The sequence below is a fragment of the Chamaea fasciata genome, unplaced genomic scaffold, assembly GCF_029207755.1.
Source record: "Chamaea fasciata isolate MVZ Bird 193981 ecotype frontalis unplaced genomic scaffold, bChaFas1.0.hap1 SCAF_13, whole genome shotgun sequence".
Classification (NCBI taxonomy): domain Eukaryota; kingdom Metazoa; phylum Chordata; class Aves; order Passeriformes; family Sylviidae; genus Chamaea; species Chamaea fasciata.
The window spans coordinates 19510183-19535976 of record NW_027094098.1 but is presented as its reverse complement, the minus strand read 5'-3'; the positions used below and the strand labels follow the sequence as shown (position 1 = coordinate 19535976).

General features: G+C 47.9%; 1 protein-coding gene across 3 annotated transcripts; it reads left to right on the top strand.

The window, feature by feature from the left end:
- The first annotated feature begins 1526 nt into the window (after positions 1–1526).
- Positions 1527–25794, top strand: SUMF1 (sulfatase modifying factor 1). Of its 3 annotated transcripts, none has more exons than XM_066195296.1 (9): positions 1527–1727; positions 3185–3358; positions 4952–5026; positions 13200–13282; positions 15505–15627; positions 16121–16235; positions 17051–17164; positions 20782–20917; positions 25278–25794. In XM_066195296.1, the coding sequence occupies exons 1-8, from the start codon at positions 1533–1535 to the stop codon at positions 20872–20874; spliced, it is 972 nt and encodes a 323-aa protein (XP_066051393.1). In that variant the 5' UTR covers positions 1527–1532; the 3' UTR covers positions 20875–20917; positions 25278–25794. The 3 variants fall into 3 exon arrangements, with proteins under 3 accessions (XP_066051393.1, XP_066051390.1, XP_066051392.1); XM_066195293.1 differs by lacking the exons at positions 20782–20917; positions 25278–25794 and adding exons at positions 20683–20742; positions 22188–23026; XM_066195295.1 differs by lacking the exon at positions 25278–25794 and adding an exon at positions 22188–22275.

Here is a 25794-nt window from a genome sequence, read left to right as displayed (position 1 = left end):
CCTGGCAGACTGTTTTCCGTTCTAGAAGTCTGCAGAATTTGGTTGCCTACATTTTGCTCTCGCTTCAGTGAATTGTGTTGGGAAAAATTTAGCAGGAGAAAATAAGTTGGATTTAGATCTCCTTTTCATAGACATTCATTCCTCGACGAAGGGCAAAGATTGCCGTGTCGACACAAAAGGAATATTTTTATTTTCTGACCCCAAAACAGCGAGGGTTGGCTGTATAATTAAGCTTGCATTCATTTGTTTTCCTGCACTCTGATGCTTTTCTGGAGCACGTCACAGGGCAAAAGGGACTAATGATGGATAATTGGGATTCATCCCTGCCAGGCCTCCCAGCAGTGCCATTTTACACACACTAAAACTTCCCAGAGCAAACACATTTGAGTGCACACACACACACCAAACAATAAACCCCCTCCTTCACTTCTCTTTGCTGCAAGTATGAGCAAAAATTATACTGAGTACCTTGAATTAATATCCCGCAGGATGAGTAAAGATTTATTTTGGCATGGGGGATGATGCAAAAGATCCATGCTGTTGACAGAAGCTCCAACAAGAAAGTGAAGATCTTAAAGAGGATCATCAACGACTACAGTGAACTGCAGGAAAAATGTAGGAGGACACAGGAATTGCGAGTTCCCTGATGGAGAGGGGGAAATACCAAAACACCCTTCCTTGGAAAGGGCCTGGAACAACACTCCTGGTGCCCTTTGTGAGGTATCTGTGTGGATATTTGAGGTGTTTATACGGACGGGCGAGATTTCCGTGGGTAATGGAGATCTTCCTGTGGGGATTGCTGAGCTCCCCTCCCAGACTTCTCCGGACAAGAGAGGCCCCAGCAGAGCGCGGCTCCAGAGCCCTCCTCACCCGCACGGGGTCTGCGGGTACGGGGACAGGGCAGCGACACCTGGGGACACGGGGGGACACGGGGGACAGGGGAGTGACAGGAGGGGACAGGAGGGGACATGGAAGGACAGGAGGGGACAGGGGAGTGACAGGAGGGGACATGGGAGGACAGGCAGGGACAGGGGAGTGACAGGAGGGAATAGGAGGGGACAGGGGAGTGACAGGAGGGGACAGGAGGGGACATGGAAGGACAGGAGGGGATAGGGGAGTGATAGGAGGGAACAGGAGGGGATGGGGAGTGACAGGAGGGGACAGGGCAGTGACAGAAGGGGACAGGGAAGGACAGGAGGGGACAGGAGGGGACAGGGGAGTGACAGGAGGGGACAGGGCAGTGACAGGAGGGGACAGGAGGGGACAGGGCAGTGACAGGAGGGGACAGGAGGGGACAGGGGAGTGACAGGAGGGGACAGGGCAGTGACAGGAGGGGACAGGGCAGTGACAGGAGGGGACAGGGCAGTGACAGGAGGGGACAGGGAAGGACAGGAGGGGACAGGGCAGTGACAGGAGGGGACAGGGAAGGACAGGAGGGGACAGGAGGGGACAGCCGCGCTCCCGCCCCTCACGGTCCCCTCAGGGCGCGCCCGGTCACGTGATCAGGCGCGGCACGTGGCCCCGCCGCCAAGATGGCCGCGCCCGCCGGGCTGTGCCGCCGCCTGCTCCCGCTGCTGCTGGCCGCGGGCATGGCGGCGGCCGCGGGCACCGCCGGCTCCGGGGACTGCGGCTGCAGCGCCAGCCGGGCCGCCGGGGACGGGCGGGAGGCGGCGGCGCGGCGCTACTCGGCGGCGGCGGGCAGCGGGCGGAGCGGCGGGCGCGGGCCGGTGAGCGGCGGGGTCGGACCGGGCAGGGCCCGGAGAGCTGAGGGGCCGGGCCGGGCCGGGCGGCGGCCCCCGTGGGGCAGGGCGTCCTCCGGGAGAACGGAGCAGCCGGGGAACTGCTGTGGAGAAAGTTAAATTGAATTGTAGGCGGGTGGGCCGAAGCGCTGAGAGCCTGGGCTCGGGTGCTGCTGCTGGCCCCGTCTCGCTCTTCCCTCACGGAGAGAACAGGAAAACACGAGGAAAAAACTCTCCGTTGCCTCTTGTGGCGCCGGGAAAAACCCGTGTCGGACAGGCAGTGTGCGAACTCGCTGAGGGAAAGGTGAACAGCAGCAGCTGTGACTCCGGCATTGCAGGCTGCCCTCCACAAATTGGAGAATAGTTAAGGGGTATGAATTGTATAATCCCCGTTGTGCTTGGGTTCGGTGCCACCGATGGATATTTTGTGTGACAAACCTCAGCAGTTCACTGTGGGGCTGGAGGATGAGAAAATCCTTTGTCTCTTTATGCAGCTGGCAGCTCCAGCGATAGGTAATAAAAGCTATTTACTGCTGATTTAAGTTATCGTTAAGTTATTGCATAACTTAATGATGCCCAGCTAGAAAACCTCTTTACTGGCAGAGAAGTGTGAGGAGAATTGGCCTCTGCATCGCCCACAAACAGGTTGATTTATTTCCAGAATGGTTTTAGAACTGGGAGAGAGCAAGAGTTGATTTTGCACATGGCTTTAGAGCAGTGAGCTCTGAGCCTGGCTCGGAAATCTCTTCAGGGGAAACCTCTTAGGGTTAGGTGAGGGTTGAAGAGAAATTGGAAGAGAGGAAGCGGTGCAACTTTGCACCACGTTGTCATTTTCTAAGACCTAAAAACTGTAAGCAGATTTATCCTGAAGCACTTTCATGGAGTCAGCTTCAGGCTATCTGTAAGAGCTCGGATTCTTCTCAGGGGAGAAAGTTACGAGGACATGGGCAGCTCCAGATGTGGGTAGGCTGAAGGAGAAGATGTTTGTAGCATTTTTTTATGGGCCAGCTGCAAGTTGTGGGAAGTTTAGGTGCTGCTGGTAGAGACCTAAGCAGGAGAGAGCTACAGTGGAGAAGAAACATGGAATGGGATGAGGAAGGTGATGGCAAATACTCACTCCAGCAGCCCTGAAGAAGCAGGAGAGGTGCAGGGGAGCTCCTGTGACCTCATTTGCTGCTCCTCTGCCACCCTGGCAGTGCAGAACTAACAGCAAAGCGTAACATAGGAAACAGAACACGCTCCTCCTCATGAGAGCACAAGCGTGACCCAGGCTTCACGTGAAAAAGCTGCAAATGGGGATTTGTTCCCAATTTCAGTTCTGTTTGCTGTTTCCCCAAATGGGCTGGCCAAAATGCTGTCTCAAAAACACCTGCAGAGATGAGCTGCAGGAGGAGTAAAACCAGCCCTGCATTTCCCCGACCTTGTGGGTGGTGTTTGCTGTGCAGATGGTGGCGATTCCAGGAGGAGTGTTCACCATGGGCACCCAGGAGCCTGAAATCCAGCAGGATGGGGAGGGGCCTGCCAGGAGAGTCCACGTTGACAGCTTCTACATGGACCAGTACGAGGTCAGCAACCAGGACTTTGAGAGATTTGTCAACTCCACGGGCTACATCACTGAGGTGAGGCACCAGGGCACCCTGGCTCCCCTCAGCCTGAGAAAATCCCAGCTGAAAACCTTTTCGGAGGCTGTCACCGTACTTGTTTGGGATTTGCACACTCCAGTATTCCTGATGGAAGTAGTGGGGAGAAGGAATTGTCTGGCCTTGCTGTCCTGTGCTGAAAGGGCAGCCAGGGGTTTGTTGCTGTGTTTAATCATTGTCACCTGAACTCATGTCAGCCCTGCAGCCTGGGTGATGCCAGCAGCTCTCTGCAGGGGTTTTTGGGGGTGGTTTGTTTGGGGCTTTTTGACATTTGGGTTCTTGTACTAGTACCAGGTTGGATTTTCCTTATTTTAGGGAAACTTGGGGAAGGGATTTAACAAACTGAGATGCCCACGGACTCTGCAGGCTGGCTCAGCACAGCCCTGTGCCTGAGGAGGAGACGGTGACAGCTGCAGTGATAACTGTGTGCATGTTCCTGGGAACAATGGACTGAGAATATGTTAAGGCTCTTCCCAGAAAGGAGCCAGCTGTGCCTGAAGCTCAGATCCCTCCTGACAGGTGACTGTTCCTACACAACTTTGACAAAGCCCTGACAGCCCTTTTAGTCAAATGAGCAGGTCTCAGAGGAGGCACTTTGCTCAATTCACTTGATGAACTGGTTCTCATTTGCAAGGCAGCATCCTCTGCGTGGATGAAGAGCTTCTTTTGTCTACTCTTTCTGTTTCTTAGCTGGGTAATTATGAATAAAAAGGCAGTTTAACTCTTTGGAGTTGGAACAAAGCTCGCTTGTTGCAAACAGCTGCTGGGGTTAAATGTGGAATCAGAATATCCTCAGCTGGAAGGGACCACAAGGATCATCAAGTCCAACCCCCCAGCAATCCCACCCTGTGCCTGAGAGTGTTATCCAAATGTTCCTGGAGCTCTGGCAGGTAGAACTGCATCACCTGGGGTCTGTTTCAGACTTCATGGCTCAGCTGGTGTAGCTGAATGCTCCACTTATATGTCCTCCCTTTTTTTTTTCTCTTGGTATCATGTACTGTGATTGATGGAAATTATTTGTATTTTTTTCATCCTTTTGGATTTATGTAATGCTAGATATAATGATTGAGTTACTTTTAACTCCTTATTGTGGTAGCAGCACTTGAAAACGTGGTACTAGTGATGGTGGAGCAGTGACAAGGCTCAAGTCTCTTATTGTGATTCCCAAAGGAAAAATCAGAGGAATGAAATGTGCCCTTTCATATTAGATTGATGACATTTGAAAGCAGTTGGGACAATCAGAACTGCATTTTTAATTAATAAAAGTAAAAACATGGGCAGAAGCTCAGTGAGCTGCCATCTGCCCAGTGGCTGCTGAACAAAAAACAACATCCAGAGGAAGAATCCCTGATTTTCTGTTCCAAAACAGCTTCTTTGAAAGAGAGCTCCATTTCACTATTGGAATTTGTTTGGTCAAAGGTTGGACTTGATGGTCTTGGAGGTCTTTTCTCACCTTAATGACTCTCTGAATTTTCTTATCCTTGATAAAGCAAAGCTGTAAATGTTGAGTGTGGCTCTAAGAACAGCATTCCTGCGGTGACATAATGGTTGAATCCTTTGTTCTTTCCACAGGCAGAGAAATTTGGTGACTCCTTTGTGTTTGAGGGGCTGCTGAGTGAAGCAGTGAAGGCTGACATCCACCAAGCAGTGAGTAACACAGCAGGGGGAAACTCCCTGAGCAATCCTTGGGCTCTGTCACAATCACAGCAGGGAAAACGAAACTCTGTGATGTCCCCAGAGCCAGGTGCAAAAATGGGGATTGTGGAGGGGTGTTTGGCCTGGAATCATAAAGTGAGGAGGATTTGCAATCCATTCTCTGTCCTTTTCCTTTAAAAAAACAATTAAAAACCTCTATTCCTGATTAGCAAAAGTTGGTGTCAAGCCCTTGTTGTCCTTTTTTTGTCTCCTACCTGGGAAGTTCAGGCTGTGCCTGTAGGATCCCTTATGTTGCGAATGGCTGGAGTTTGTGATGTGTCCTCCTCTGCAGAAGCTCCTGTGTTCGTTTGCTGCTTTTCCAGCTCCCCTCACCCCCCCGGGCGCCACAGTGATCCTGGGAGGGGCAGTGCTGACTACTCTGGAGCTGATCCAGTTTTCCTCTGGAGTGAATGTGAAGACTGCTTTAAAAAGAAACAAAGTTCTGTAGTAAATCTTCCCTGCTCTCCCTTTCCTCTTTTTTTCTCTGTTGTGAAGGTGTTGCTGAGCCTTCCTCAGGCTTCGTTTACCTCCTCCTTAACAGGTCAGGTCCCCTTTGCAGCTCTTGGCAGATAAGCAGATTGTGTCCTGTCATCTCCTGGGTGAGTTGATCTGCTCTGAGCACAGGTTTGGACAAAACCACCTCCTGAGTGATTCCTGCCAGAATTCTCCTCACCTCTGCTGGGGCACAGTTTGATTTTTTTGTTCTCAAGGGGCAGCCTGAGAGATGGGAGGTTTCAGGAAGCCCTGGGTGAGTGTGTGCTGTGAGGGGCTGGCAAAGGACGTGGGATTTGGGTTCCTCCTGCCAGGGAAGGAAGATTACAAGTGCAGTTTGTAATCTTTTAATTCAGGGCTGGCATTTGTGCACTGTTAGAGATAAGGCTAAATTCGAGTTCCCACCACCAGCATAACTGATGCGAAATCCATCCATGGATTTCATAAAAATAATTTTAAAAATGCAAATAAAAAAATGAGTGGCTCATCCCATCTTCCCAACAGTCGGTATTGCAGAAATTCCTTTTCCTGTGTAGTTCTGGGATGCAGAAATCCCTAAATCAAGTTCTTTGTTTTAAAACAAACAAACAAACCCCAAGAATGCTGCTGTAAGCTCAGCCTTGGCGATTTTGTAAACACAGAGGGTGTTGGGAGCCACTTTCCTGAGCGTGTCAGCCAAATTTCCGAGTGTTGGCTGCGGTGACAAGTGTTATGCCAGAGGCCTGGGATGGAGCCCAAACTGGTCTTTTTGGGTTGCTGCTTTATGGAGGTTTTCTGGAGTTGTTAAAAGTAAACTTGCTGTTAAAAGTCACCTTCTTCAATCGTAACTATCAGATGAAAAGCAGAGATCGGATATAAATATTGGTGTGTTACTGGCACTGAAAATCCCTCCCACCAACCAATGGAGAAGGGACTGTGGTTTTCCTTTGCCTCAGTGGCTCAGGAGTGTTTTGTCAAGGATTTTCTCCGGGTGAAGCACAGGGATGTGAAATGCAAATGTGAATATAGGGGAAGAGCAACAGGAATGTAAATTTTTAAAGCAGTATTTCACATGGAGTGAAATAACTGGGGAAAGGTGAAAGTGGAGGGACCAGACTAAATGATTTATAACATAAATTATGAGCTCTGTGTGTGTGTCTGTTTGGGGTTTTTGCTCTGTTTGGCCACTTTATCTTCTCCAGTTCTTAGAGCAGCTTTCTCAGAGCCTCAAAGCCACTGGCTGAGGGCAGAGCTGCTGCCAGAGTGACCCAGCTGAGCACGTAGGGTGATTGTTGGAGCTCTGGGTGTGCCTTTCCTGGAGCTGAGGTGGGCTCCCAGATAGCCCCTGACAGGAATGTGGGCTGGCCTCAGCCTCTGGAAGGGAAGCAGTAAAAAGGGGTGTAGCAGCCAAGGATGGAATTGTTGCAGATTTCTGGGAACTCGAGTTGTAGTTTTGGCCTCCCAAGTTTGTGGTGGTCACGTGGCAGAGAGGGAGGATTTGGTGCTGTGCCAGATGAGGGTGTTGCTGGTGGAGCTGGGGAGGGCTCCTTCAAATGGAAAAGGGTTTTGTAGGGCGAGAGTGGAAGGTCCTTTGAAGCTGAAATTATTTGTGTGGGCTTAAAAATTTATGAGAGTTTCACATCTTAAATTCTTCACATGCAGCCTGGAGAACAGAGAAGGCTCTGGGGAGAGCCTGGAGCCCCCTCCCAGGGCCTGAAGGAAGAGATGGAGGAGGGCTTTGGAAAGGGCCTGGAGGGACAGGACACAGGGAATGGCTTCCCACTGCCAGAGGGATGGGATGTTGGGCAGGAAATTGTACCCTATGAGGGCAGTGAGGCCCTGGCACAGGGTGCCCAGAGCAGCTGTGGCTGCCCCTGGATCCCTGGCAGTGTCCAAGGCCAGGCTGGACACTGGGGCTTGGAGCAACCTGGGACAGTGGGAGGTGTCCCTGCCATGACAGGGGTGGCTCTGGATGGGGTTTAAGGTCCTTTCCAGCCTGAACCATTCTACAATTCCATTTTATTCTGAGGAGATGAAGAGCTCTTGCCAATCCCTGCAGGATTTTCCTTGCTGTCCAGGTACCATGGAGAAGGGAACCAGGATGGCACAACAGGAGTGCAGCCTCGGTCTTTGCTCACTGAGAGCAGTGGGGGCATTGTTATTCTTGGCTCGTGGAAGGCAGAGAAATTAATTTTTGCTTCAAGGCCAGATAAATTCTGCACTGAAGAGCCTGAGAGCATATAAATGTGCGTGCTGCCTTTGTCTGTAAGGGTATGGAGTTTTGGGTCTGGAATGCAATGGAATTGGCTCGCTGGCAGCTCAAGTGAACACTGAGCTCTGGCCAATCCAGAACTATGGGATGCTGCTTTCCTCCCTGTTTGTATGGAAATCTCTGCAGTGGCCTGGAGCTGTGCAATCTGCCTCTTTCATAACTGAAACATTCTGCATTTCAGCTGAACGTCTCAAACTGCTGCTGAGAGCAGCCCTGGGTGCAGGTGGGACAGCAGTGCCAGTGTGGGCAGGGTGAGTGAGCTGTTCCTTGCAGCCCCCAGAGCTTCAGCTTCTCCCTGCAAGGAGTTGGAAGATGGAGCTGTTGAACTGCTCATCTGTGGGTTTTTTGTGCTCTACTCCCACTGCTGGGATAAAGAAGGATGTGCAGGAATTCTCCCTGGGAATTGCCAGGAACATTTGCCCGTGTTTATCAGAGCTGCAGCAGGAAAGGAGGGCAGGGTTTGTGCTTCAGGCTGGGGAGAAATCCCTGCTCATCTCCTTTCCTTACAGCTCATGGGCACGTGGTTATTGGAAAAAAGGACCAGTTGGGGTGCAGATTGAGATGTTGGCTGGAAATCAGACTTCCAGAGGTGTCTGCCTTCACCAGGAATATCGGTTCCTCAAAAGAAGCTGCTTCTGATTCCAAAACTTGCACTTAATGAATCTGACTGGATTTTAGCATCACGTATTTGTGGTTATTTTTCTTGGAGGATTGACAGGGCTGTGAAGTTTTACACTGCCTGAACTGAGGTTCAATGACCTTTCCTTATGCAAAGAAAAGGTCTCTTCGTAAAAGTGCTTGTTTCCAGTCAAGTCTGAAATGGTTTTTTTGTAGCTGATGACTTACAGAACAAAATTAAATATATTTTCCTTGGTGTGCAGTTTCAAACTGCTGTAAAATACTGGGGTTTAAGGCAGATAATATCAATATTCAATATTAAACAAACCCCCTTGTTGCTTCCGTTTCTGAGCTCTTGAGGGAGGCCATTAACTTTAGAACATAAGAGTGAGAACAGATTCTTCTGTAATTAGAGCTTTGGGGGAGCTGGGACTTTTAATTGATAGAATAAATAGCATGGGGATTGCAGGAGCTGGCAAAATCCGGTATTCCCAGGATCCCAGGCTGGCTGGGATCTCTGGAGATCCTGATGCAGGTGTGGGTTTGTGCTGGACAAACACTCTGCTACCTGGGAGTTTGGGTTTGTGGGTGACAGAATTTCCCAATCCTGCCTCTCTTCTTGTCCATAATTACAGCAGCTTTGTTCTCTGCAGGGACAATGAAGTGGATCCATTGCACAGTAATTATTTTTATTTCTTAAACTTCTCACCCTACTAAAAATGTTCCATTTTCCGCCTGCCTCTCTCTTCAGTAGCTCATTAATCAGTGCTCAAGGTTTAGGATCTGGCTTAGAGGAAGAAAAACTGTCAGAGATTTATGTGGATCTGCCTTACATGGATAAAATAAAACCTCATCCAAAAAAAATGATGTTCTTTACGGAATAACAATTTTTTTCTCACGTCCTACCAATGCTTGCAAGATCCTTTTGCATATTAAGGATGTGCAGAGCTTAACACCATCTGATTCAAACAGGGGGTAACCTATTAAGTCATCTTCTGAACAGGAGTGTTTTTTAAAGAACCCACCACTTAATAAATGATTCTTAAAGTAGTTTCCAGACTTGGGCTATTTTTCATTCAAAATCTCTCTTCACACAATTAATTCTGAAGTCCTTACTCTGCAGTCACTTGTGTTTTTTTCCCAGCTGTTTATCCTGACCTGCTGTAAGGTTTTGCCACATTAAAATAGCTTTAGAATGCTCCAGCACAAAAAAAAAAAAGTTGATGTTTGGTGCTCTGAGTCTGGACAGCAGCATGAATTTGTCATCATCCTGTGGGCCTGACTTAAGGTTCAAATCTACAGCTTTGTTATTTCAGTGGACTTGCTCCTTGATGGAAATGTTGGAGTCTGAGCCAAGATGAGCTACTCTGTTGAGTTTCCTTTTTGGTAATTTTTTTTTTTTTCGAATACATAAATCTGATTTGAATTTGAGATTTGCTCCTCGAGTGGGGGTTGTTGTTCTTGAACATGGCCTGTGTCATGTTCGTGCATGAGTAATAAATGTTTTTATGGGCTGAGTGGCTTTGGGGTGGTTTTTAGGGATATTCCCCTACTGCTGTAGCAGCACCAGGGTAATGCTGACAATGAAACTCACTTGGTGACCTTCCCCACTCGAATTTTTTTATTTTTTTTTTCCTACATAGATTCAGAAAGGAATCTTCCTCAAGGTGCTTGTGAAGTAGTTGAAAAATCTTGACATTGTGAGGTAATGGAGCAATTAAAGTTAGGCTGTCCCAGCCTACTTGGAAAGGAGAATGGAATACTTAGAAGGAGAGTTTTCGGCAGGCTCTTAGTGGGAGTTCAGCTCTGCAAATTGCTCCGCCCCAGTGCAAAGCTCGTGGGTCGCAATTAATTGTTCCAGCTCTTCCCGGTGTCAGCACACTGGGCTCTTTTTTCACAGTGCTCTGAGTCTGTAAGAAGCAGAACGCTGAGTTCTTAAGGTTTAATCCTGGTGGGGAGAGCTGGATAATCCCCGTTTCCAGCTGGATCAGACCAAAACAAGCCTTTGTGCCTCTGCTTTGGGAACGTTTCCCTGTGCACAAGGGTGTGAGGGAAGGTGTGCTAACCTGGGACAGGTGACATGCTGCAAGAATTAACCAAAAGGAAGGGGATTGTCCTCTGATTCAACATCTATTCAGCAGCATCTGCTGCTATTTTGACAGCAGGAATCTGTTGCCAGTGCACAGAACATGTTTTAGAGGGAAGCAGAACGTGAAGTGTTATGAAAGTAACTAAGCTCATTATTGGCAAGGGAGGACTTGGCTGTATTAACTGTGCTGTTGTAATATCTCTGTCTAATTAGCTCTTCTGCTAATTAGATTTAGAGCAATTAAAAGCTTTAAAGACTTGTGAGAAGTTCTCTGTGAGAGAACAGTAGATTTCAGGCAGGAGATTTCTGGAAGGAGCAGCTCGGGGCGTGTTCACCAGAGCCGGGGGCTGCCTTAGATGAATGGCCAGGTAATTCCTGCAGGCTCTCCCTGCTCTGTCCCTGTTATCCCTGTCCCAGCACTGGATGTGGGGCTGCTCTGGAGCTCAGGGTGCTCTGCAGAGCCTGGCAGGCATTTGGTGCTCAGCTCAGCACAGCCACAACCGGGAGCTGTGCACACGCGGTGCTCTCCTGCAGAGAGACGTTTTTCTTGGGTTAAAATAAACCAGCCTGATTGAAAGCATCTGCTTTTTTTCTTTTTGCATCACAAAATTGTTTTTCAAAATTAAAGTCGGCTAAAGTGTAAATCTTTGCGGTCTCCTGCAGGGATGTTTTTATCTAAAACCCAGCAGTTTAATTTACAAAAATATGTTGTGCTTAGAAACTGTCGAAATCTTTCTTGTGATCTTTCAGATTTTAGCTTTAGCAAATGCTTCTGCTGCTCTTTTGCTTTCCTGAAATAGCTGTAAAATGCTAATTTTGGATTTCTGTCCTATTTGCAGTATAGTTTAAAGGTCAAACCTCAATATGGGCAAGGAATTGGTTAAGTCAGACTCGTTTTAAACCTCTTGACTGTTGTATCAGTTTAGCAGCTCCGTCACTCTGAAGCTTTAGTGCTGTGAGAGTTGAGCAGAGTCTCTGCAGGAAGGTCTCATTTGGGGGTTTGAATGCTCAGGATCAGAGCTGCAACTCCCCAGGAGAGGTCAGGTATTGCTCCTGCTTTTTGCCAAGGGTAGTGACTCTGCTTAGGGTGAGAATGACCTTTGTTAGACACTGAGCCAGACCTGGGCTTGGAATTGTTCATTGGTGTGCTGGGGAGGTCACAGAGGGTCTGTACAAACTGTCATTGCCTGGGGAGTCCCACAGAGGGGGACAGCAGAGGACGGAATGTCTGGGTCACCAGCAGGCTGCTGGGAGCATCTTCGGTGCTTAACACTCAGGTGTCCCCTCCACACCTTGTGTGTGAGCACCTTCCCAGCCTGGAGGGGCCCTGCAGCCTCCTCAGGCATTTCACTGCCCTTCCCCAGGGCTCCCAAGAGCTGTGGGCTCTGCAGCTTTAGTCCAGGCTTGCTGATGATTTACAGGGAGCTTTGAGAGACCCAGCTGTGCTGTAGGCCAAGTCTGTGTGTGCTGTCAGGGGAGTGTCAGAGCACAGCCTGATGAGGTGCTCTAAACCCAGGAAAATAATGTGTGTTTGGGCACTTCTGTTGAGTTTTCCTACTGAAATATCCAAGGGAGGGATTCGATGTGTGGCTCTGACCAGAGTTTTCTCAACAATTCGTGTGTGACACAGATAATCTTTTCTCCCACACACATGTAATGACATGTTCTGTTTGAGGATGCAGCTTCCCCCTAGAAGCTGCTGTTAAAATTGTTTGTCCAGACTGATTCTGGGTCTCCTCAATTCCAGCTTGCAGTGACTTTTTGGACTTTGCTCTGAAGGTTTGGTGAGTTAAAGGGTAACACTCTTTCCTGCCTCTGTGAATAACATTTGACAAAGTCTGTCTAGGACTAACCAGCCTCTGGATTGTTTCCCTCCTAAAGCATTCCAAGCTTATTTCCTTTGATTTTTGTTCTTTATAGACATTATCTCTGTAATATGAGTATTTTGGAAGCTGCTGGAATAAACCCACTGTTAATGGGTGGCATAAATATTCCTTTTTTTTTGCCTCAGTGAAGGCCCCATTATTAAAACAAGTATTTCTAAGTGAACATGAGTCAGAACAGAACAGTTAAGCATGACCTCCTGTGCTTTGAAGTAAGCCTTGTAGGAGAAATCCTTAAAGAATGTCTTCCAGGAAAAACTCCTTGGTGTTGATGCAGCAAATCTGAGACTTCTGGTTTCAGAGAACTACTCACTGTCTGCATTGCTACAGAGGATTTTGGCTGTGTGATGTTTCCCAGCAAACCAGCTGGGGGAAGGAAAAAAAAGGGAGAAAAGGCTTCATGCTTCACTTCCCTTGTGTGGTTCTTCTGTCTCCACCTTCTGGAAGCTGAGAGCAAATAATTTGAGATCAGCTTAGTGGGTTAATGACCTGGAAAGCAAATGTGGCACAAGATGTGTGTTTGACCCCTGGCTAAAGGGCATCATCCGGGGGTTGTTTCAGTGATGTCAAAACACTGAGTCCAGGGAGCAAATAGTTAGGGGAAAAATGCTTTTTAGGCCAAAATTGTAATTTTTTTCCTCCCTGCAGATTGTATCAGACTGAAGTCAGCCAGGAAGTGAAATTTCGTACAGGCACAGAGTGGTTTGGGTCGGAAGGGATCTGGTGGTTTATCAGAAAGTCCCTTAGCTGGGAATTAAAGTGTCCTTCCCTGCTGCTCTTGTCCTTTTTCAGGTGGCAGCTGCTCCCTGGTGGTTGCCTGTGAAAGGAGCCAGCTGGAAGCACCCTGAGGGCCCTGACTCCAGCATCTCCAGCAGGTGAGCCATGAACACCATTCCAGAATATCCGTATCCAGCCGTAAATACCAATATCCAACTGTAAATATCAACATCCAACTGTAAATATCAATATCAACATCCAACTGTAAGTATCAATATCAACATCAACATCCAGCCGTAAATATCAATATCAACATCCAGCCATAAATATCAATATCAACATTCAGCCGTAAATATCAATATCAACATCCAGCCGTAAATATCAATATCCAACCATAAATATCTTTGACTGAACCATAAATATCTTTAAGTCTAGAGCTGGATGTAGGACCATGATGAGACAAAACACAGTGGATATCCCTGTGCCTCCCACCAGGAATGGAGCTGCAGGAAAGGGGGTTTATTTAATCACAGAATCGCAGAATTTTTTATTTAATCACCTGCTTGCTGCTGCTTCTGGGCCTGTTTTCCCACCCTCTGATGTGCTGTATTCAGCATTCCATGGTCAATGATGGAGCGCAAAGCTCTGTCAGGACCAGGCTGATTGAGCCTCAGTGGTTGCTGTTCATTTTTTTTACCAGCAGTGAAACAAAGCAGATCTTCCAAGGGTCAGGAACTCCAGGGCAGACCTGGTTTAAATCCTCACTGTGTGCACACTCCAGGAGTCTGGGTAGTGTGAGCTCTTCCCTGTGGGATTTGGAAGCCTCTTTCTCTGGCAACAGAAGACTGAGGAGTTTTGTGCTATTTTAACTGTATTCTGACTTTGTGGGAAATCAGGTGTGATTATCTAGAGCCTCTAAATGCTTTGGAAAATTGCTTTTTCTTACAGTTGGTGCCACACTTTTCCTGCTTGAACCCTGAAACTTCCTGATCCTTGTCTTCATACAATTGCTTTCCATTCTCAAGTGGAATGAACTTTAGGCCTAGAAAATCAAATTACTGTCTTCATTTGGGACCTCTAACATTGTGCAACTGCTCCTCTCCCTAGGCATGTGTCAATGAAGTTGGCACTTCATCAACTAGTGAAAGTTTCTGACAGCATTTTGAAATCAAATCAGACTCTCTAGCCTAGATCTAGTAGGTGTTTGAGTCCTCTAAGGACAGAACTTTGTCAGTGCACCATCATCTGATGGCTGGAGCGCTCAGTAACGAGTTGTCTGCTCTCCAAGGGCAAGGAGAGAATTATCTGAGGCAAAAATAGAGATAATAGCTGGAGGCGTTGTTAGGGGGAGCCAGGAATTGAGGTCAGAGCCAGCAGACAGAGCTGGAAACCTGCCAGGACACCCTGGCCTTGTGCAGGGGTGGTGCAGACCTGGGAACCTGCCACGCGGGAGTGACCATGGATGGACAGGGATACCTTGGCTTCTGAAATGGGGCACCAAAGAGAAGTTTAGAGGAAGTTCCTCTCTCTCCTGGACCCTCAGCTCTGGAAGCATTTTGGTTTGTTGGAGGCTTGGGTGGGGAGGATCCTTCTGCAAGAATGCCTGGGCTTTTTTCTGGGTTTTTCTGGAAAAAAAGAGACAAGGATTTTAATGTCAGTCCTGGAACCGAACCCCATTAAAGATGGGAGCTCTTGTGTGAGCTGTGGATGGCTTCAAGCACCCAAGGAAAATCACTTCCCAGGTAAATTTCTGCAGTTCAGTTTCCTGGCTAGGCTGCTGCAAAAGCTGATGTTGGTAAGACTCTGCCTCATGTCCCTTCTCCTTCAAAACTCCACAGCTGACAGCAAGGACAGGACCCAGAGCAGGAGAAGAACCACAGGGGAGTGAAGAACCATCACCATTAAATTGCAATGTGCATTTTCCTGTTGGGAATCCTGGCTTCTGGCTGAGATGGCCCTTGCCAGGCTGGTGATGCTGCTGCAGGCCTTTGGTGCCTTCCTTTGGCTCTGCAGGCACCCAGGCTCCCACAGAGGGCAGGGTGTGGACAGTCCTGTGCTGCCTCCTGGGTGCTGCACCTCGGGAAGCACAAACCATAAATCTTTACCTTTAACTGAACCATAAATATCTTTAACTGAACCATAAATATCTTTAAGTCTAGAGCTGGATGTAGGAGCATGGTGAGACAAACAGAAGTTAATTATTTTCTCTTCCTTTCATCCCCTCTGATGGCTGCATTTCCCTTCCAGCCTTTCCTTAAGTCACTTCTTTCCTGTAGAAGTCACCTGGTGCCTGCTCCAGCCTCCTCAGTCCTGAGCGGATGTCACAGCCCTGAGGCTACCTGGTGCCCTGAGCAGCTTGTCCCGTTCCTTTTGTTTCCAGGATGGACCATCCAGTGCTGCACGTGTCCTGGAATGATGCTGTGGCTTTCTGCACGTGGGCAGGCAAGAGATTGCCCACGGAGGCCGAGTGGGAGTACAGCTGTCGAGGGGGCCTGGAGAACAGGTACCTGTCCCAGGGGCTGGAACAGGAGGAGGGGTTGTGAGGGGTTTGTTACCCTCAGAACTGCTCTGGAGCCAGGCTGGGAGGGCTGGGGGTGCTCACCTGGAGAGGAGAAGCTCCAGAGAGAGCTCAGAGCCCCTGGCAGGGCCTGAAGGGGCTCCAGGAGAGCTGGAGAGAGACTGGGGACAAGGGATGGAGGGACAGGACACAGGGAATGGCTTCCCACTGCCACAGAAAGGGATGCTTGGCAGATTGGGAAGAAATTCCTTCCTGTGAGGATGGTGAGGGGCTGGAATTCCCAGAGCAGCTGTGGCTGCCCCTGGATCCCTGGCAGTGCCCAAGGCCAGGCTGGAGCAGCCTGGGACAGTGGGAAGTGTCCTTGGTGGCACTGGATGGGCTTTGAGGTCCCTCCCAACCCAAACCATCCTGGGATTCTGTATAACACTGACTTTTTAATTAAAAGTGTTTGACAGCTGCTCTGTTTGTCTTTTCCCAGGCTTTTCCCATGGGGCAACAAATTGCAGCCCAAAGGACAACACTATGCCAATATCTGGCAGGGAGAATTCCCCACCAATAACACAGCAGAGGATGGGTACAAGGGGACTGCACCTGTAAGTGTGTCTCAAAGACAATCCTGCATGTGGAAATGATCCTAACCTTCTTAAGATCAAGGTCTGTCTTCAGCAGGATGAGCCACGGCTGTTTTCCATCCCTGTGCTCTTTCTTTTTAGATTTTAAGTTGTATGAAATTTCAGTGCAGGCTTGAGCATTATCAAGGGACTCTTTCACAAGCTAATTGAAAAGTAAAGATTACTTTCACTTCTAGTTCCTCTCAAACTGACCTCTTTTCCCCCTCCCCAGTCAGTTTGTAGTCAGAGGCTGAAATACCTTCTGCCTGCACTTCTGGCCTCTCAGTTTTGTGAGCTCAGAAATCACGCAGCAGTTTAAAAGAAATTAAACTTCCCTTTTGGGCTAAGGTTGAGCCAGTCTAGTATAACAGCCAGAGTGGAATTTTAAAGGCAATCAAGAATGTGAATGAATTATTTAATGGTAGTTAAGTAAGTCCAAAAGTTTCATCAGAGGAGGAGTCTGCACAGCAGGAGTTGGCAGCCCTGGCTTTTCCTTGGTGGGAGGGGAATCTGGGAGCTGTGGGTGGGTGCCAGGTGTGTCTGGAGAGGGTCAGTCTCCAAAACCAGCCAGGAGCTGCTGTGCCACTCTGGACAAGGGTGTGAGGACACAGAGGTGATCACAGCTTTCCATCCTGCTGGATTTGAATGCAGGATGTGGAAGTGTTCCAGTTCTGCACTGCTGAGCTGGTGGCTGCTTTTGGGGCTCCTCAAAGTGCCCCTTCAGCAGCCTGGGGTGAGGATTCGTGCCCTGTGTTTGTGTGGAGTGGTTCCAGAGCTGTGTTCCCTGTCCTGTGCAGGTCTCTGCCTTTCCCCCCAATGGTTACGGCCTCTACAACATGGTGGGCAATGCCTGGGAGTGGACATCTGACTGGTGGGCTGTGCACCACTCCCCCCAGGAGCTCCACAACCCCGTAAGTGTTTGCCTGGCGTCATCTTGAGCCAAAATCCCCTCTGTGACTGGGGTCTCGTTCCTGCTCTGTGCTCCTGGGGCTGCGGACATCACAGCACAGCTCACCCCCTGCAGTCACGGTGCTCTGGTGCCATTTTTGTGCTGTTTGATTAGTTGTCCACACCTGCTTAGCCATGAATACTTCCACACTGGCCTCATATTACAGAAATCAAAAATTTACAGAATGACTTCTATTAAAAAAAGGAGGGGTTTAGTTCATTTATATTGCTACAAGCTGTAATTATTTTCCCCCTCTCAGGCAGAGAGGACAAACCATCATGAATTATCTTTCTGGCTTCTGGTAGCATGTTTTAAATTCAACATGTGATAAAACTGAGGTTTAGAAGAAGTGACCAGGCTCTGAGAGGTGAATGTTTGTTTTCCTTTGTGGCAGGCAGACCGAGGGCCCTGCAGGGTGGGATCTGTGGGGTCACTGATGTTGTCTCTGCAGGTTCCAGTGTTAGACCTGCTCCTCTCCCAGTTATCCAGGATGAGTAAATCCCAGGATATATGAATATGACAAGTAAGGCCACACAGAGTTTGTCACTCAAACCCCCACCAAATACTTTCCTCACAACTTACAAAACACTTGCAGGTTTATTTTTACTCCTGGTAATTATTTATGAAGTCAAGACAATCAATTATGAACCCCCCCAACAATCTGTATGCAGAATTCCATCCATTCCTTGGAACCAATCCCCAGCATAGCCCAGAGCTCTCACTGCTTTGAAGGTTTTGGGTGTTAAACCGCATATGTTAACAAACTTTGCCTGAGCTCTGACCCTCTGGAAGAATTCAGTCTTTTCACCCCAGAGAACACATCCTGTATTTAGGTCACACTGCCTGGTGCTCTGCAGAGACTGAGGAGCTGGGCTCTGATAGATCTGGTGCTAATCAGTTCTAATGTCTCAGAAGATAACTGCAGCCTGACTATTTTGGGACACCTTTTCACATGAGGAGATTCAGTTTCCTTACCCATTTAACCAGAAAAACCCTTTGGAATTCACTTTTGAAGTGCTCTGCCTCGGACACTGGATTCTGACAATTAGTTTGCATGTGAAAAACACCTCTAAAAGCCTCATTGTTAACACCGAGTTTTTAAATACTTTCTGAAGTGTCTGGGTTTAAAACTTCAGCGAACTCTTGGAGTTGAACAGAGCAAAATTCCCAGGACAGTTGTTCCCCACCATCAGCCCGATCCAGCAGGGAAGTGCTGCAGCTTTGGCATCATCAACACCGAAGTGTCTCACTCAACTAAATCATTCTAATGGAGGTGTTTCACTGCAGTCACAGAATCCCGGAGTGGTTTGGGTTGGAAGGAACCCTAAATCCCACCCAGAGCCACCCCTGCCATGGCAGGGACACCTCCCACTGTCCCAGGCTGCTCCAACCCCCAATGTCCAACCTGGCCTTGGGCACTGCCAGGGATCCAGGGGCAGCCACAGCTGCTCCGGGCACCCTGTGCCAGGGCCTGCCCACCCTCACAGGGAACAATTTCCTCCCTAAAAACGTAACTGATCGTTTAGCAGAGAGACACAAGTGTGTGTGTGTGAGGTCAGTCAAGCCACAGTCCCTTCAGGGGTTATTTTGTGCCTCTGATTTTTTTGTACGATTTCTCTCAAAACACAGTTACCACGTGGCTGTGCACTGAAAATCACCATGCACCGTCAGAAAGCATTTGTTGGATGTAGTGAAAGAAATACAACTTTATTTTCATTAACGAAACAAAGCTGCTGCATTTGTTTGTTTTTTTTTTTTTAGTAACTTTGAAAGGAACAATCCTACTCTTATGAGCTTTGGTAATGGATTGCACAAGCACTTGTAGTGATGTAATCAGACTGGAATATGGCTGTTGCACTATTCTAGTACAGAATAACCTTGTTAATTTACAGTCAACTCTGGGGTTTAAATCTGGGGTCAAAGTCTGGGCAGCTCTGGCCCTTTGCACCAGGCAGCCAATGTCCTTCCCCTTCAGTACCAGCTGGTGCACTTCTCCAGGTCAGCCCATGAAACAATGGGGTTTGATAGAACAGAGATTGGCTTGTTTTAATCAAATGTGACCTTAATTGCTGGGCTGTGATAAGCTTTTAGTGAGGGGAAGCACAGCCAAGGCAGTTTCCCTCATCTGTAAGTGAGATATGTGCACATATTAACGCTGCAAATGCTGCTGATGGCTATTGGCTTTCTGATTTTCTGACGTCTTTGCCAGCTGTTTGATGATAATCTCTTTACCTTCAGTGATTTTAAATGAGAGAATGATGTTTTGTAATAGAATAGGTTAATGGAGGACCCTACAGCGGATTTCTGCAGGTGGTGAAGTGTTTCAGGGCTGTAATCGTCCTTCAGAGGCTGTGGGGGTCAATTTAAGTTGGATTTTTTTGTTACCAAATAGCCTTTGATGCTCAAGTTTTGCCTGCTGGAGGATATTTGTAGTTAATAAAAAGATGCACTTATGAGCCTTGGGTTCACACACTGCTCAGTCCAGGTCAGCCCTTTGTAACTGCTGACACATGATCAATTTAGGACTTTCTAACCCTAACCAACAACGTTCCTCTTCATTTTTAAAAGTGTCTTTGGAGCCAGTAGCACAGATTGCTGCTCAGCATTGGGGGAAATCCTGCTCCACAGCCCCATTGTTCTGCTTTGTCTCGTTCCCCGTGGAACTTTTTTTAGGTCAGTTTTCTCCTGGCTTCCCTCAGAATGAGATTACCAGGCTGGGTGATGACTGTGCTGGTTGGAGGCTTATCTCAGAGCAGGGGCTGTGAATCCACGTGCAGCTGCTGTCAGGACACTTTCCAGAGGCCTTGGACTGGGAGCAGGGCTGTGCTGTGGAGCAGCACCCAGGCTTGGAAGGAGCGGATGCTGCCTCGGGGTGTGGCTTTCCCTGAGGATTTGTGTGCCATGAAATGCAGTGATAGGCCAAATTCTTTCTCCCACGTAAATATTTCGGCAATAAACGTGAAGCTGCTGCAATTTGTGTGGTGAACTTTCCCCACAGTCAAACTCAAGGGGTGCAGGCAGGAGCTTCTGGAGTTCAAACATCACCTCAAGGTTTTCTGGCAGTCCCTGGGATTTATGTTCAGTTACAAATGCTCTTCTGGGGTAGATTCTTCTAGAACATCACCCCAGTAATGCAGCCCTGGGTGGGAGACAGGGTAGGAGAGTGGGATCCATGCCAGGTGTGAGCAGGGTGGTCACTGAGGAAAGTTGGAGCTCATTTCCTTCCAGGTAAAATCCTCTTTAGGAACTTCCCTGTTAGCAGGCATTAGAGTAGGCAGCAACTGGAATGTTAAATACTCACAGCACTGGGGAGGGAGCACAGTTACTGTCACCTGCAAATCCTGTATGGCAGAATTATTTCAAGCTGTCTCCTCCAGACACCACTGCCATTTGTGTCTGGAATTGCTCCTTCTCCACCTCCTTGCTCCCTGTAATTAGCAGTTATTCCCTAAGTACTGACCAGTGTCCTCCCCTCCCCAGAAAGGGCCGTCCTCGGGCACGGACAGAGTGAAGAAGGGTGGATCCTACATGTGCCATAAGGTAATGGTGCTCTTTTCATGTTCCTCTTCCTTTTGAAAGCACTTGACCATGAAACGATCCTCTGACAGAGTTTCCTGGCAGCCTGGATGCTTGTCAAGGGGTTTCATGGAATTTATGAAGAGCAACACCTGATGTTCCTAAGGACCTCTTGTTGCTTAGCTTGGAATTAAAACAAGTAAGTTTTTTTAATTAGTTTGGGTTTTACATGCAGAACTTAAAATTGATGGAGGCTTCTAATGCTGTTTTCATGACAGAACTTGAGTGATACTTATCAGAGTAGAAAATATGGATGTGACTTTGTTTTTTTAGATTTTAGAGTGGCTTTGATCCAGAAAGGATGTGGAGCTCTGAGTAACCTGGTCTATGAAGGGTGTTCCTGTCCTGGGCAGGGAGTTGGGACTGGATGAGCTTTAAGGGCCATTCAATCCCAAATCCTTTTAGAATTCCATGGTTCTATGGTATCAGGTGTTGGCAGAGCTGGCTGGGAGATGAAGTGTTTCAGCTGAGTTGGTGGCATACCTGAAAATCCTTCAGAACAGCCAGGATGTCACCACAGAGCGATGGCTGTTCATGACACAAAATGCTGTTTTAAACTGCTCATGCGGTGCTTAAAACCCCTCACTGTACATCTCCTGCTTCATTAAAGCTCTCCTGCTCTTCTTCCCTTGCAAAGCCTGTGGCTGGCAAATCACTCTCGTAATTAGATTTAATTTTCTACAGTGAGATCCCATTTTCTACACTGATTTCCTTCTTAGGTGAAATCAATGTCAGATGTTAATTAGCAGTTTTGATTAAATTAACACTGGAATAGGCTCTTCAGTGATGAATTACATGACCCATTTTGAAGGTTTATGAAGATTCTAGTCTGCCCTAGTCTCTTTTTGTAGGTGATAAAACTAGGCTGTGCATCAAGACCAAAACCACTGACTGCTGTTAGTACAAGGGCTCTTTATTGGGTGCCTGACTTCTGCTCTGGCTGATCTTTGTGTGCTGGTGCTTTTCTCCCTCTCAGAGCTGACAGAGCCTGAAGCTGCACCTTTTTACATCCCATCCCCACAGTCTGGCATCTCATTCAGGGAAATGTTTCCAGGCAGGTGCCAGTACCCGTCCATTCCAGTGGGGCATGGATACACAGCTCAGCCTCTGAGGGGAAGCTGGATGGTTGGTTTGGCTTTTTCCCAGAGCAGGAGAGATTCTTGGCTGACACTTTATCAGCCACTTTGCCCTTCAGTGCGGTTTGTGTGTCAGCTGGTGTCTGTGTAGGATTCCCTCATTTCTAACGCAGCCTTTTCCATCCGTATCACTTCACTGATCTGTCCCACAGCAATGGCAACATTTTGCCGTATTAATCCAACTAATTAATCTGTTAATCTAACAAGCTGTTAGAGCCTGAGGAGAGCCCCAGCTGTGCTAAGGAGTTCCCTTTCTGTGTTGCTGTTGTGCAGTCCTACTGCTACAGGTACCGCTGTGCAGCTCGGAGCCAGAACACGCCCGACAGCTCCGCGTCCAACCTGGGCTTCCGCTGTGCTGCCGACGCCCCGGGGCCACACTGACGGGGATGGATCTTCCTCGGGCACAGCAGGGGCTGCAGCCCACCCCAGGGACAACAAACCTCAGCAGTGTCCCTTGCTGATGACACAGAATGGAAAAACCTTGCAGGAAGTTGCCGCTGAGGGAAGAGAAACCAGCACGACTCAACAGCGCTCGGAGAACCTTCGTGTTCATGAGCAGCCTGGCCTGGGTTTAAATCCTGACCAGTGGTTTGGATTCAGCTGGAACAAAGCTGAAAACATGCCCATGATGTTTCCAAAGATTATTTAATCCCAGATTTACTTAGGCTGGAAAAGACCTCCAGAATTATTGAGTCCAACCCTTGACTGATCACCACCCTGTCGACTACAACAGCTTCTCTTTAGACAAGATCTTTATTAATTTTATTTATCTAGAGCTTTGACACTCAAATGAAATAAGCAAAGACTTTATAAACTTCTGGACAGCTTTAAAAGAAATTCTAGGCAGTCAGGAAATTCTAGGCAGCTTTGAGAGAGAATGAAGGAGTCAAGAAGGAGGGCAGGGAGATGACAGCTCTCCCCTTGTTACAAAGGCAGCTCACCCTTTGTTACATTGCACTTTTAGTGAAAACCATGTCCAGAAATGGGCTTCTTCTAGGAAGATATTTGCTGATCTTTAGGAAGTGCCTTCTGCAGCTGAGGGTGATGATCCTCAGGCTGATGATGATTAGAAATCTTGTACATATTTGAATAAAATGTCAAGCATTTGTTTATGCCAAAGACTTTTATTGATGGAAAAGCACCGTTTCCTTTGAATTTCTTGGATGCAATGTAAGCTTATTTTAAGGACTTGGAAAATGCAAAACTGGCCTCATTAGAAGCTGAAGCTAATGAATGATTCCACTTGAATAAAAGTCATGGAAGTGATGGCAGATGGAACTGTGAGCCCTAAGGCCTAATAGGGTAAATTTCTAAACTGTTTTGTTGAAAATAAAATTCCTCACTGAAAAGGAGAGGAATTTTAGCTAGTAAGAAGGGAAATGGGAGTAATTGAAAGCAACCTCATTTTGGGATCTGAGTGTAACAGCACATTATCAAAAGCCTTTGCACTGATGCTGGTCCTTGCCAACCTTGTCTTTGCTGTAGAAAACTGGGTTTCAATTTAATGCAAATCCATCAGCTGCCAGCTCTTTCTGCCCTGGTTTCATGTTGAAAAGGTGACCCAGAAGAACACCTGGGCAGCCCTTCCCTAAGCACCAGCCTCCAGTGGGGTCCAGGTAAGCCCAGCAAGCAGAAGAATCTATTCCAGGACACAGCATGACATGGCAAAATACTGAGATATTGATAATTAATACTGCACTCAGAGAAGAAAGGAGGAGGGAGGATGAGAGGGAGCTCAGAGCCTTTTGAGCTGTTCGGATTCATTGTGGAAGAGCACACTGAGCTGTGAGGGGCAGGCTGGGCCTCTGAACCTGAGCCTGGAGGGGAAAATGAACAGAAATTCAGCAGATACAACAAAGGGTCTATTTCTTTTCTAGTTTCTTGACAGGTGTTTTTTAGTAGGGTTTTGGTCCACTCCCCCTGGCAGCTGCAGTGCCAAGGCGTGGTGGAGTATAGTGCACGTGCTGTATGGAAAAAGGCCATCAACAACTCTTAATATGGCTTAGAACTCAACAGTAATTTTGTTTTTGCAAAGCCTCCAGTGTGGCTGTTTTGAGCATCCAACACTGTTCCTGCTCTGTGCTGGGAATTTTGCTCCAAGTTTGCAGATAACTGGGATCAGGTGGCTGGCCAGGAGCTGCGGCACTGGCGTGGGCTGAGGGGTTGGATTGCAGGGACACAGGGCTCAGCTGTGCTCCTGCTGTGAGGCTCTGATCAAGGACCAAGATACTGCTAAAGGTGGTTGGATTTTTTTTTTTATCTGCACTTCCTTAACTACTCAAAATCACGCCAAGTGCATACTCATAACAGGAAGGTAACAAACTGTACTGTCATCCTGAAAACGAGGAGTGCAGATGCTGTAACACTAATCTTGAAACTTTTCTCAGGAGGGAAAGAGGAAGTGGATTGGATCATCCGCTCCCAGCCCTGCTCCCCCGTGAAAGGGGCTGGCATGGTGCCTTTTCAGGGAGAAATCCAGAGAAAACTCAGATAGAACTCTCCTCTACACAGGAGGCCTTGCAGTCCAGGCTGTGCTCTGCAATCCTGAGCATTCCAAGGTACAGGATCCAGGGAGCTTCTCTGCTGGAGCAGCTAGAACTTTTATTGAGGCAAGGAGTGAAGTCAATGTCCACTCAGCCTGTGAACCACTTCTGACAAGCACCTGAAATCCTTTGGAAGGTTTGTGCACTGACAGAAATGATGCTTCATGATTATCCCTAAGAGAAATCCCTCGGTAATGTTTATCTTAAAGCCACAGCCCTGTGTAAACCCCAACAGCAGCAGGAAGGCACTTCAGCGGGAGAGCTTAACACTGCATCTGAGCAGGGAAGCAAAGGTAAACACCAAGTAGGATTTTGTTTAGTAAATAGCAAAATGTCCTTTATCCCTGGCCAGTATCAGGTTGATCAGAGTGGTTTGGGTTGGAAGGGACCTTAAAGCTCATCTTGTTCCAACTCCCCAGAGCAGGGGACCTTCAATTTCTTCAGAGCTGCATCCTTGAATTATTCTATTTCAGTAGGAAAGTAAATCTCCCAATGAATATTGAAATATTGATAATCATTACTGCTCTTTGGGAGTAGACAGGATTACAGAGAGCTCCCAGTTTTCAGCTCTTTGCCTGGATTTCTTGTGAAAGAGCACAGGGAGTTGGGAGTGACAGCTCAGTCCTTCAGTGGCACCAATCTTTCAGGTCCAAATCAAAGTTGTCTGTAATTAAAAAATGAAATTACTGCTCACCTGCAGAACAGCTGGTCCCCATGAGATGTTCTCCCTTGTGTGTGTTATGTCAAAGGGGATGGAAACAGGTAAAGATCAAAACTGTCCAGAGCAAATAACTGAGGGTTTGTGCTGCTGCTGACACAGCGTGACGTGAACGAAAAACTGCACTGCAGTTTATCCATCTCAAATCTCCAAACCAGCCTGTGGGAAGCTGCCTTCATCTGCTCTTTGCAGAAGGGAAGTGAAGGAACCTGCAGTCACAGGATGTGCCCATCAGGCAGTGCCTCCCTGCTGGAAGGAGGAGCTCAGCAAAGCCCTGCACAGCTGTTAGAGCTGGACAAGGATGATGCAAAGAAGATGGAATGACCTCCTCCCTGTGCTGGGAAAGGCCAGGCCGTGCTAAATGCTGCCTGGCCCTGGAGTAGTGAAAACATGGATCAGTCAGCAGCTGCAAGAACCCTCGTGCATCTGTCATCTGTTCAGCACAGAACCACAAATCTGTCGGTGTTCAGATGCACTTGTGTATTTATCCTTTCAGTCAGCTGTCAGCATCATCCTGCTGGGGCTGGATTTGCTTCCTGAGCCTGTACTGACAGTGCTGGGGTGTAACAGATGAGCTGCTTGTTGTGAGTGCAGGGATGTGATGGGAGCAGCCTCCAGG

Excerpts from the sequence above, each read along its gene's own strand:
- SUMF1 (XM_066195293.1), top strand. The coding sequence starts at position 1,533 with ATGGCCGCGCCCGCCGGGCTGTGCCGCCGCCTGCTCCCGCTGCTGCTG. Across the intron at positions 1,728-3,184 it reads GGAGCGGCGGGCGCGGGCCG|ATGGTGGCGATTCCAGGAGG; the intron begins GTGAGCGGCGGG and ends TTTGCTGTGCAG. Across the intron at positions 17,165-20,682 it reads CCCAGGAGCTCCACAACCCC|AAAGGGCCGTCCTCGGGCAC; the intron begins GTAAGTGTTTGC and ends TCCCCTCCCCAG.